The sequence below is a fragment of the Martes martes genome (assembly GCF_963455335.1).
Source record: "Martes martes genome assembly, chromosome: X".
Lineage (NCBI taxonomy): Eukaryota > Metazoa > Chordata > Mammalia > Carnivora > Mustelidae > Martes > Martes martes.
Window position 1 is genome coordinate 14714777 of NC_137897.1, and position 12384 is coordinate 14727160.

Below are 12384 nucleotides of genomic sequence, written 5' to 3' on the forward strand. Positions count from 1 at the left end.
ATGGTTAAATACTCAAGGCTCATAAGCATCCCCCAGGATATGAGAATAAATGAATTCTTTTAAAATTTAAGGCAGATGTTATGAGTACCTCACACAATAGAAAGTTGTCATACTACTGCACACACGTACTTCTTTCTTACCAAAGTGGAATGTTAAATATGTTGGAAAAGCTGACCTACAGAGATGGTACACAGCATTAAGACAGGCCATCTACCTAAATTTATTAGCCAACTTTAATGCTAGTCCTCTTCACTTCACTTATTACTGACCCACTAAGGAAATAGCTGCCCTATCTTACAAAGATATGTAAAAAAAAAAAAAAAAAGTTAAATGTTTGCTGTGAGATTTTTTCATAATCCAGTCATGAGAAATCAAGTTCTTACCAGACTTTGATTTTAAAAGTTCTGCCTTTGTATGAAATTAAAATAATGTTCTCACAAACTGGCAAGTAACTTCAAGCAGAAGGAGCAACAGTATTTTATTTTATTACAAATAAACATTTCACAAAAGTTTAATTGGGAATGTATATGTACTATTAAGCAGAACAAAGAAAACATAAAGAAATAAGGTACCAGGACCTAAAACATCATTTAAAATCCCACCAATTTTATCTTACGCTAGTAGGTACTCAATACAACTGAACTGAAAATAAACACTTTGTATGTGCTTGCAAAATGTATAATGCTGTAGTAGTAAAGTACAATTTCCAAATATGAGATTTTGTCTGTCAGATTTTTAAAAAGCCTTTAAAAATATGATATGCACAAGCTTGCCCTGAGGGAAAGTAAGATGGAATATAAATTACAAAATCTTTACATATTTTCCACAACAGCATTTTGAAATTGGAAAGAGCAAACAGTGGTGGAAAAAACTGAATGAACCAATTGCTAAAAATTCAGTGCACTCCTAACTACCTGATGGAAATTGTGAAGCACCTTTTGTCGTGCCTTCTTATTTCATAATATGAAATGTATAAATTATATAGGCCTTGATATTCAGAAACTTAAGAAAATTTCAAGTTATAAGCCAAACTGTCATCAGAAAAAAGAAAAATCTGGTATAAAATTTGCTACCATAAGGCCACTGTTTCGAGTTCTCTCATGTACAGACACTATACAATTCAGATACTTTTGTTTTTATTACATAAGCAAAACTTCTAACATATAAACGTCTGGATATAACTCAGGTAAGTTCTCTATGAAACCATGCTCAGAGAAAAATGCATCAACAAATAATGCCCTTTTGAGACTTTTTGCAAAAGAAACTGTAGTTAATACAACTTTTAAATTGAATACTGTAATTTAAAAGCAATTAAGTGTAAAAAAGTTGCAGCATTCCACTACAGAAAAATAGTTATTTTATCAAGAAAGTTACAGTATTAGTGCTTTAGTGCCAATTTTAACTCCTGACAAAAAGAGATGCTCCCAAGTATCATCCTGTAGTGTCGTTTCCATATGTAATAATTCCAGATTAGATTGCTGTGGCAATGTTTGCATATTCCTATTGAGAGAAAACAAAAGAAATACAGACTTCAAAAGAAGAGTCAGTTATAACATCTGAGCTGGAGTTTTTTCACATTGTAATTGTCAAAATATTTTAATTTATGTAGGAACCACTTGCAGCCAAGACCCCCACAAAGGTATGTGGAACCCCAAAGACGCAAAGTAACAACAGAACACATCAAAGCAGATATCAAACGGTTAAGTCAGTAGGACAAAGAAAATATATGACACTCAGCACGCTGGTATTAGTAAGTTGATGAAAAGGCATTCTGCTATTTGGGTGAGTTTCACTGGGGATTATTAAAAAAAAAAAATTCAAGACCCTTAAAACTTAGCTCCTCAAGCACAGAGCCTGGTGGGACACACACATAGTCTTAAACTAGTCATCATATGGTATCTTTAATTTTAAAACGATATGGACTCTTCTAGCTTGGCTGACAGAGAAAGCTACTGGGGAGATGGGGAAGCATTCTTGCTTTTGGATGGTTACCTACAACATAAAAAGATGTAAGGCTTCCATAAACACAGGAAAAGGAGTTCACAACAATAAAACTGTGATTAAAGAGGGTAATGAAACGTGGATTCTATACTGTGATGCTATACAAAAATATTAAATTACCAACCACAAACTGGACAGAATAACATGCAACTAATAAAAGAGCAAAAATGGTAAATGGCATGTTTTTCTGGGACATTAAAAATATTTATTAATACATATATCCTTACCTTTTACTAGGATCTTACATTATTAAAACTGAAAGAAATTTAAAAGTTGATTTATTTTTTGGCATTTACATTAGTATGGAAACATTTAATTCCAAACAAAGGCAGTGCTGATAGAAAATTCTTATTCTTCTTTCAATTTTGATTAATTAGTGAAATGTTCAAAATACATGCATATATATATATATATAACATATATATATTTTTTGTCAACATCATTCCTTTAAATAGAAGTAGACTTCATTGTGTCCCATTTCTTTGCTTGTTATATAATATAAAAATCATAAATGTCGACCTTCAAATATCCGTTGCCTACTAACAACTTTAAAAGGAAACTCTGACTATAATAATTCTTAAAAATGTTTCAACTGAAATATCTTGTTTTTACAAATGTACAATTATTCTGAATCACATTCACCCTTGCCATAGCTTCTCTCCCACACCATCTCTCAGCTTGATCCCCCATTCTTCCAATTATTTGAAAACCTACTTTAAGCAGAATTGGAACTAGATATACGAGCACCACGGTAGTCTAAATCTTCTTAATCTGACACTTGGTATCACTGCAAATGCTCCCTCGTGGGTCTTCCTGAATATCGTCTCCTCCCCAGAACCCTGCGTACCCACTGCTCATCAAGGAATCCTCTTCGACAGCACTTTCTCCTCAGTCTAGCAGGATGTTCTACTTCTCTATCACATCCTCCATATTTTCCCCAGCTTTTGAGGCCTTCTAGAAGTTGCACACTCCTATCTTTACCCAACTCTCTACACTCTGCCACCAAATACGGATCTTCGGCTGTCGTCCCTTCTATGCCCTGCACTTCTCTCTGACTCAGTTTACCTCCTCTGTAAGAGGAGAGTGAAACTCAAAGTACTTAGCTACTTTCTCTGGCCATTCCCAACATACTGAGTTTTCTTCCTCTCTTTAGACATTTGCCATTTGTGAAATTAAGCTCTTTGAAACTATGGTTGTACTGATGAGTTAATACAGCAAAGGATGCCTGACTGCTATCCTTTGAAAGTCCTGCTTCCAAGGTCGGACACTGGCTTACAGCCAGGAACTTAGATTTGGGGAGGATTTGCACCATGGACGAGTGTCTAAACTGTGCGAACAATATGGTCTACGGTGAACACCTGCTTTCCTTCTGAGGGTCTGGAATTTGGGCATGTAACTGGCTGAGGGTGCCCACATGACCAGCCCTCGATAAACCCCCGCCACCAAGTCTCTAATGAGCTTTCCTGGTTGGCAACATTTCACATGTGTTATCACAGCACGTTGCGGGAGGAATTAAGCACGTCCTGTGCGACTCCACTGGGAGAGGACTCTGGGAAACTTGCACCTGGTGTCCTCTGGGCGTCGCCTGCGTGCCAATTCCCTCTGCGGATGTGCCATGAGGCTTCCACTCTAACACATCACAGCTGTGAGTGCCACCGTGTGCTCAGTCTCCTGAGTGCTCGCAGCCAATCACCAGACCTGGGGCTGGTCCTGGGGACCCCTGACACAATGGGTAGCACTCACTAACTTTCTAGAGCTATACATGGACGTGTGAGAGCGTGTGTATGTATATATGATTAGGCTTGATTCTACTCAACAGGCATTTTCTGAAGACAGGCTATATGAAAGGCAAAAAGGGGAAGATATGAAGACTGACGAGGTACCCCCTATCCTCAAGGAGCTGATGATCTATCTGGGGAAACAGGAAAGTAAACAGCAACAGTAAGAGACCAAATGGAACAAGAGGCAGCCCTGGTGAGGCTTTACAGTTGGTCTTAAAAGGAAAACAGGTTTAAAAAAAGGAAAACAGGATTTAATAAGAAAACCATGAGGATCAGGAGGCTACTTCTGGGCAAGAGAACACCAGCAGCAAACACAAGCACATGAAAATGTCTGTTATGCTCCAAAAAGCAGAGGGTCCATGACGAATTGTGCTTAGAAAGGCAGCTTATTAGGACTGGAGGTGGCGAAAAAGTCTGGTCTCTTCTCTTGTAGGCAATAGAATCCTTGGAAGGAGTTTGCCTAAGAGTGACATGATTCAATCTGTGTTTTGGGACAATAACTGTGCTAGTAGCAAATGGACAGAATAAGTAAATCACAGCAGACAAGGAAACAAGTTAGAGGCTCCAAAGATTCCAATGACAGATGAGGAATACATAAGAATGTAGCATACACTAAAGGTAGCATTTTCAATCAGTGGGGGAAAGGACAAATTATTCAATTAATGGTGTTTAAAAACTGACAATTCATTGGGAAAAAATTAGATTCTAAGCTCACGTTATTTCATAAAAATGAATTCTAAAGGGAATAAATACATATATGTTTAAAAAATTAACCATAAAACCACTTAAAGGAAATACCATAAGGAATTTTTGTAAGGATGACAGGAAATCTAGAAGCCATATCGAACCAACTCAAATAGACTCATGAACATTTATAAGTTTTGTGATGTAAAAGCCACCATAAACAACTGACAAACATAAAATAAATACCAGCAAAATGTATAACAGGTTAATACCCTCAATAAATCAAGAGTGCTTACAAATAAATAAGAAAAAGTACTATCCCACAACAGAAATGCTGGCAAAGCACAGAAATAAGGAAATTGAGGGAAGGTATGCAATCGGCCAATAGACCCATAAAACAATGCTTGCATCATTAATAACCAAAGAAAGGTAAATGAGAACTGTTTCCTTCTATTCGATTGACAATGGATAACAAAGACTGATAACGTGGAGAACTGGCTAGGGTATAGGTAAACAGGCCCTTTCAGGTACTCTGGTCAGAGGAGAAACGAGTAAAAGGCAGACTATGGCAAGGTGCCAAAATGTCAGTGTGCCCAGTGGTGTTACCAAAAATAAAGAAAACCTGGAAGCTATCCCAAAGTCATCAGCAGAGGCTTGGTTAAGTATGTCAGCAATTACCAAACTGGGGTATGCCTACCATTAGGGACACGTGAAGACTTTCCAAGGAGCATATGGGGACAGATAGTTTGGAAAGAAGTAATATCTAGATCTTCAAATTCCCAGTGTTCACTTTCCAAAATTAACCTGTCTGCACAACTGGTTAGGGCTGGTCCCTCACCTCCTACTTTATATGAGAAAGATACACCTTCTCATCCTGAATTTTACTACTCTGCGTTACCTGGGGATCCCCCAAAACAGGGCAATTGGAAATACTGGCAATGATGTCAAGAAAATGAACCTGTCCTAGCAGCTAGTAGTAAGTAGCATATTTCTGCAAGCCACATGGCTTCTGATTCTTTGCTTCTGTTTAATAAAATTGAAGGAGGACAAAGTCGAGCTGTCAGTAAAAGAACATTCAAAACAGTTTTCAATGACAGATCACTAAGTGTTTTTTTGGCCTATAATTCAGAGTGAGTCCAAAGAACCAAGTGGCATTGCTACAAGGAAAGTCCTTTCATTCTCATCTACTTAATCATATAGACAAAGTTTCTCAGGACTTACATCTATAAAAAGAAAAAAAAATAGAATTAGAATGGATACTTAGAACACTACATTATTCTACTAGCAATAAGTAACATTTCTATGCGAATACATGAACTATCTGAAAAGAGATATGCGTTTCCAATACAACTTTTGTCTAATTAATACTTTAAAAAACCTGTAATATATTTATGCTACTTTGATCAACTACAAGGCTACCTGAATGCACAGGAAATATTTAACGCCTAAGAGTCACAGAAATCTATTAACATTATATGTCAACTTTGATTTGGTGATCAATAAAAACTTCCCAAGACAAAAGTCTATGGGGGAAACAATGAAATCCAAATTTGAGGCAAAAAAGGGAATGATAACAAAATTTCTTACAATAAAAGAGGTTGTTTGCATATTTTAGAAAATGAATGATGTTAAGTCATCAAATTTCGGTGGTGTGAAGTTCCACTGTAGAGCTTCCAAAGAATGATGTAACACTTTTAGTTAAGACTCTCAGTATTTATATGCCAGAAATTATATATACCCCTTATAACAATTTAAACTTATGACCAAAAAAAATACTATTAGAAACTGACCTAAAAGTGTGCAAAGGAGGTAAATAATTTTTCAAAATTTCAGGGTATGTAAGCACAGAATGGAAATAATACGCAGCCATGAAAATGAATGAGATGAATGAGGGATAGAGGACTTGCACTGGCTGATGTAGGAAGGAGAACCAGGAGGATTACCAGAAGTTTCTAGACTGGCTGGCTGGCTGCAAGGAAAAACCAGTGGTCTGGGGAGGAAAGCGAGTTTGATTTTAACAGTGTTACTGAGATCTAATTCACACACCATTTAAAGCTTAGCCATTTAAAGCACAGAATTCAACAGTTTTTTAGTATCTTCACAGAGGTGTGCAATCATCAGTAACCACAACTGGTTTCAGAGTATTTTCTCAGCCACAAAGAATCCTTATACCTGTTAGAAGGCACACACATGCCCCTATTTTCTCCTAATTCCCCGGTCTCTGGCTACTGCTAATCTACTTCCTATCTCTATGGCTTCATTTATTCTGAGTGTCTCATATAGATGGACTCATACAATAGGTGGTCTCTGTGACAGACTTCTGTCACATAGCATCATGTTTTTAAGGGTCACCCATGCTACAGTGTGTGTCAGTGAAAGTCTGATTTTGAACATGCTGAACATGAGGTGCCTTCAGGGCAGCCATGTGAGGGTGTCTTGGAGGCAGCTGGAAATCTGTAGCTCTGGAGAATGGTCAGGGCTAAAGACATCACCAGAGGTAATGGCTAGGATCTTGGGAAGAGGTGAGGGCAATGAAAGCAAGCAGAAAGAATAAACAGAAGAAAGAATGCTAGGGAATGCCTGTATTTTTTAAAGGATGCATGGACGAAGAGAAAGCACCAAATAAAACAGAGAAGTCAGAGACGCAGACAGGAAAACTGGAGGCTCCTGAGGTCAGAAATGTCTGAAGGTGATGATGCCCCCCGAGCACACTTCAGCTCCAGGGACGAAGCAGGTGCGTGACAGAGTCTTGCTGAGTCCCCTGATCTTGGCTCCCAGCCTATCTCTGCACTCCACAACTTCTGAGGGTTTTTTCAAGCCCAAGCACCACAGACACCAGTGTTTAACTTCCCTCTTGCAGGGTCTTTACACTCTCTCCTTTCTCTCCTTCGCATCCACGGCCGGCGCTCCGGTAGGCACCTTGCTGACGGGCCCCCTGAGGACCGCTAGTGCATCTGCGATGCTCAGGAATGCCAGGTCTTCCTGACTGAACACACAACTGCTAGCACCTTCTCAGAGGCGGTGTTCTCAGAGGTGGTTTCATGAATTTTTACTGCGTTCTTTGTCCTACTCTGGTACATATTCTGACCCTCAAGAGTTTCTGAAAACTTTGTGATGAGTGGAGGATATTTAAGGGGGTCACTTGTGAATGCGAAGAGAAGACCAGCTTTATTCCAGGTGGTCACAGACATGCCTCCCGCCCCCCTCATCTTCTAGCCCAAGCACAGAATTCAAGAGAAAGGTGACACAGTAAAAGGGAATCTGGGTGCCAGAATGGGATTAATAATGACAAGTGCAGATAAATCGGGAGGAAGAATCTCACTTCCGTACTTCTTAATCCTGCCTGAGAATCCTGCTCCTTTGTTGGCAGCTGGGGAGCCACAACTGCTCTTGTTAAGCAGGACAGGAAGACATACCAGGAGCACGTCTAGGATCAATCTCCCTCCCCCTGCGAGACCGTTCACTGTTGGAGAGCGGAAGCCCATGTCTGATGGCACAGTAACCAGATCCTACTACATTTGGGCATCACAAGATTTTCACGCCATGAAGGATCATCCCAGGCATTTCACCAGGGCCAGGGAGTGAGCAGTCCAGACGAGATCAATCTAAGCCTTCCTGGCTGACTACGAGGCATGTACGAATGTGTACGTTCATATCTCATCTCGGGCTCAAGCAGCTCCTAGATGAATTCATTGGTCATGAATCTTTAATTAATCTAGGTGGTGATCTAATAACAATTAAAAGAATGAACTCCCTATCAGGGCAAAAAGTCAGACCAGTGCACAGATACTGCCCAGACTACAGCTTCTCTCCGGGACACACCTTCAAAGTTCTCTCCAATACAGAAGCTTGAGATGAAAAGTGATACAAATGGCACTTCACACTCAGTAACTCTATTTGAGCACAAGTGTCCCTAATCTAAGGGGAAGGGGACACAAGCAAGACTGGAAAAAAACTGAAGACTCCAAGCCTTCATCTCTTTTCTTCAGGACATAAAGGATGAGGTGAAATGAACGGGTCTAAGTCATCAGTTTATACACGTAGAACAGGGTTTCAGAGCGCACGGAACCACTGGGACAGCCCAAAGGCCAGGTAAGCCTTAAGTACCCTACTGCAGACCTTGGCAGAAACAGAGACCTGCGATGCCCAATGCCTCATTCCTTTCCCTAAAGGTTGGAGTATGTGGAACTCAACCATCACGTAGGGTGCTAGAAGTAGTGCACGTACCTAATTTCACGCCATATTGGTAGAGCTGGGCCTTGTTCAAACGCAAACCTATAAAAAGCCTATTTACGCCTTGCTTGTAGGCACTGACACTAGCCAGAATGGAAAAGTCCATGTCAACGTAGCTACACAACAAAGACATATGAAGTAGCATCCAGAGGGGTAGGCCTAAGAAAAAGAGTAGTAGACACTGACTGTTAAAATGTGCAGTGTGTCAGGACTACTTCTAAAGCACTCAGATGGCAGCAAAAGGCAAAAGGTGGCAGGCTATGAGCTGCACTGGACCTTAGTGCTACATTTTGGATGTAACTGATACATCTTGGATGATACAAAAGCCAAGGCCCCAAAGACTGGAGACTCATAGCAGCTTGTGGCCCCCTCTAGGACACATTTCTTTTTTTTTTTTTTTAAAGATTTTTATTCATTACAAAGAGAGAGAGGAAGACAGATAGCATGTGTGAATGGGGGGAGGGACAGAGGGAGAGAGTATCCCAAGCAGACTCTGTACGGTGCAGAGCCCAATGGGGGGCCTTGATCTCAGGACACTGAGATCATGACTTGAGCCAAAATCAAGAGATGGACATTTAACCAACTGAGCCACCCAGGTGCCCTTCCGGGACACACTTCTTATGTCCTAAGATGAAGGCCTGATGTCTGGTTTCTATTTGCTGTTAAGTGAAGCTGGTGGTCACTGTGGTCTGGAAGGACTGGGTGCTCAGTAAGAAATGGACACAGTGAGGCTAAAAAAAGAAAGACTAAATGGCACAAGTTCAATGCGCATACAGAAACTGCAGGCTGAAGCAGACAGTCAAGCACTCAGGAACCCCCAGTCATCTAAAAACTGGAGGAAAAAATAGAGTCAAAGGAAGATAACACAGAGCAAACAGAAGAGAAACACAAGTACCTGAAACCCAACCTTGCAACTGAGAATAAGGCTTGCCTCAGCCTTCCTCCTTGAGTGGAAGTCAGTGACTCGCTTCCCTGCGAACAGCCAGGCTGCCAGCTGTGACTGGGGACAAATACCTAGAAGGTCTGCTGCAGAGAAACGTGCCACACGAGACAGGAAGAAAAGCAGCAACTCAATCTGACAGTAGGGAGGTGTACAAGAGGGGGAAATGTGTCCAATTACATTCACATTTTTAAAGAAGGGATGGCATTTCTAACATCAATAACGTCAAGAGTAACATGCGTGGTGAGATTAGAGACTTTGCCAAAAGTATTCAGTTAAAATTGGGGGGTGAGAGAAATTACAGAAAATACAGTTAAAGCTAAACTTAAAAAAGAGAGAGCGAAATTATGGAAGATAGTTAACTCTAGACTTTAAAAAAATGGTTGTCAATTCCATTCTACTAGTACATCTTTTGAAAAATAAGTTTAACTAAAATCACTAAGCAAGCTCAGTGTAAAGGTTTCACAAGTATGAATATTTAAGGAAACAGTTACTGTTAGAAAATTTATAAAACCACGGTTGGACTATTTAACAGTGACACTGGATACACACACATTTCTCAGAGAAAATATAGCCCCAAATGAACAAAAATGAGTCAGAAAATTGGCGAACGTGCCTCAATTAACTGATGTAATGCTACGGTTCTCATTTAAAATAGATAGAATGTAATTTTATGTCATACTTATGCTGCATTTTCAAATACCAACATGACATTTAAATAAAATCAATCCACAACTAAAAGAGAACAAAATTCAAATTATCAAGAAACTTTTTATTAACATTAAGAATTAGCACATGTGGTAATGGTTGCAAAGCATTATGAATGTAATTACTACCACTGAACTGTATACCTAAAAATGGTTAAAATGGCAAATTTTATGTTATATGTATTTTATCACAATAAAAAACAACATGAATGGGGGAAAGAAAAGTTAGTGTATTTTGTAATTGTGTGCCCTTTTTTATACAGTCAGTTCAATATTTTTTGGTACTTAGATGATTCACATTGTATAAGGCTAAAATATACCAGTTAAAAGTCTGTACCTGAATTTCCATTTCAAAGATTAATCATACAACAGACATTCCAAAGTAAAAAGTTCAAACAGCTGACATATTCATGGTACTTGAGGCACAACAGCAAAAAGCATTTTAACATTAAACAGTCTCACAACTCTATTATCATCACTCCTTGAACTTTGTCTTCAACTATCATGCAGTAAGAACATCTGTGGGCTCTAGGTTGTAACTTAAATCAAAATTAAATTTAAAAAAAACCTTCATCCATTAAATAGAAATAATTTAGGAGCTCGAAAGTCACTTCATACTTTTAAATGACCATAATGCAACTAACCTTTTTTTTCCTCAGTAATTTTTCTCTGAATTTATTAGTGATAAATCCCCTTGGACCAGCAAATCGTAACCGCTGATATTTAGCCTGAATGTATAAGCTCTTCTGTACTAGGCCTGATTTATAGTGGGGCTGGAATCGGCCGCCTCTGAAGTTGGTCTGTAAAGAAAAAAACAGTAAGTGCAAAAACTACAGCTTCCAAATCTATTAGTATAAGAAATGGAAAAATGTCTGATGCTTGGAACCACCCGTGATTCTAGGCACTACATATATTAAAAGGGAAGAGGTTAATGATGGTTATAAAGTCTGTTTTCTTCAAACTAGGCTTGTAGTTTATTTTAGATGATGATTTTTAAAATTTACATAAAAGCAATTTTTAAAAAGATTTTATTTACTTATTTGAGAGAGAGAGAGAGAGAAAGCATGAGTGGAGGGAGGGGCAGAGAGAGAGGGAGAGACACAAGTACACTCCTGGCTGAGCACAGAGTTCCATGACAGGGGGCTTGATCCCAGGACCCTGAGATCATGCCCTGAGCCGAAGTCAGATGCTTAACCAACTGAGCCACCCAGGTGCCCCTACATAAAAGCAATTTTAAAAACTAAGTTAAGGGGCACCTGGGTGGCTCAGTGAGTTAAAGCCTCTGCCTTCAGCTCAGGGCATGATCCCAGGGTCCTGGGATTGAGCCCCTCAGCGGGAAGCCTGCTTCTCTTCCTCTCTTTCTGTCTGCCTCTCTGTGATCTCTGTCTGTCAAATAAATAAATAAAAATTAAAAAAAAAACTAAGTTAAAAAACTTGTAATTCTTTAAATTTGTCATGTGAAAACACGTAACTTTCAAATACCTTACCTAATGAGCTAAAATTATCCTTTTGATTCATAATGAAATATATCAAATCCCAAATGGGGGGAAAACATTAAGTATCAACATCTATTTAAGAATCAAAAACTCTCTTAACTTCATTCCTGTCAGTATCTTCAAGCCAATCTTTATTTATCACAAAAATACCAGTATAGCAAATATTTTCAAGATAAGAGTTTACACTGAAAAAGACCATTTCTTGGCCCGCATATTACCCAGTATTATAACAGACATAAGAGGACAATGAATATTTGTTTGGTTGCCATGTGGGAAACGTACAAATGGTGTATTATAATGGAGTAATTACAAAAAACCAAGCACATCCCTCTTTCCAGAATTATTTAACAAATGGGTATGTCATACATAATGAAGCATATTGCTTTATTTAAAAAAGCCTTTATGCCAGGCCTATTTTCCAGTTATTTTCTTAAGGTTACAAAAAATTTGGATAAGATATAATTAGAATAAGACACTATAGTTTCATTAAAACTACCTGTGCAAATTTAACATATCAGAGCTGATCTTGAAATTTACACTGT

At 38.8% G+C, this 12384-nt stretch overlaps 1 protein-coding gene across 1 annotated transcript in view; it reads right to left on the reverse strand.

The window, feature by feature from the left end:
- Positions 1-450: 450 nt before the first annotated feature.
- BCLAF3 (BCLAF1 and THRAP3 family member 3) overlaps positions 451-12384 on the reverse strand; it is a 58109-nt gene continuing 46175 nt past the window's right edge. Inside the window, exons 11-12 of the mRNA XM_080794915.1 lie at positions 10991-11146; positions 451-1500 (exon numbers count right to left, since the gene is read on the reverse strand). Coding sequence (XP_080651041.1) covers positions 1471-1500; positions 10991-11146 — 186 coding nt within the window. The 3' untranslated portion in view covers positions 451-1470. The remainder of the gene's footprint in view (positions 1501-10990; positions 11147-12384) is intronic.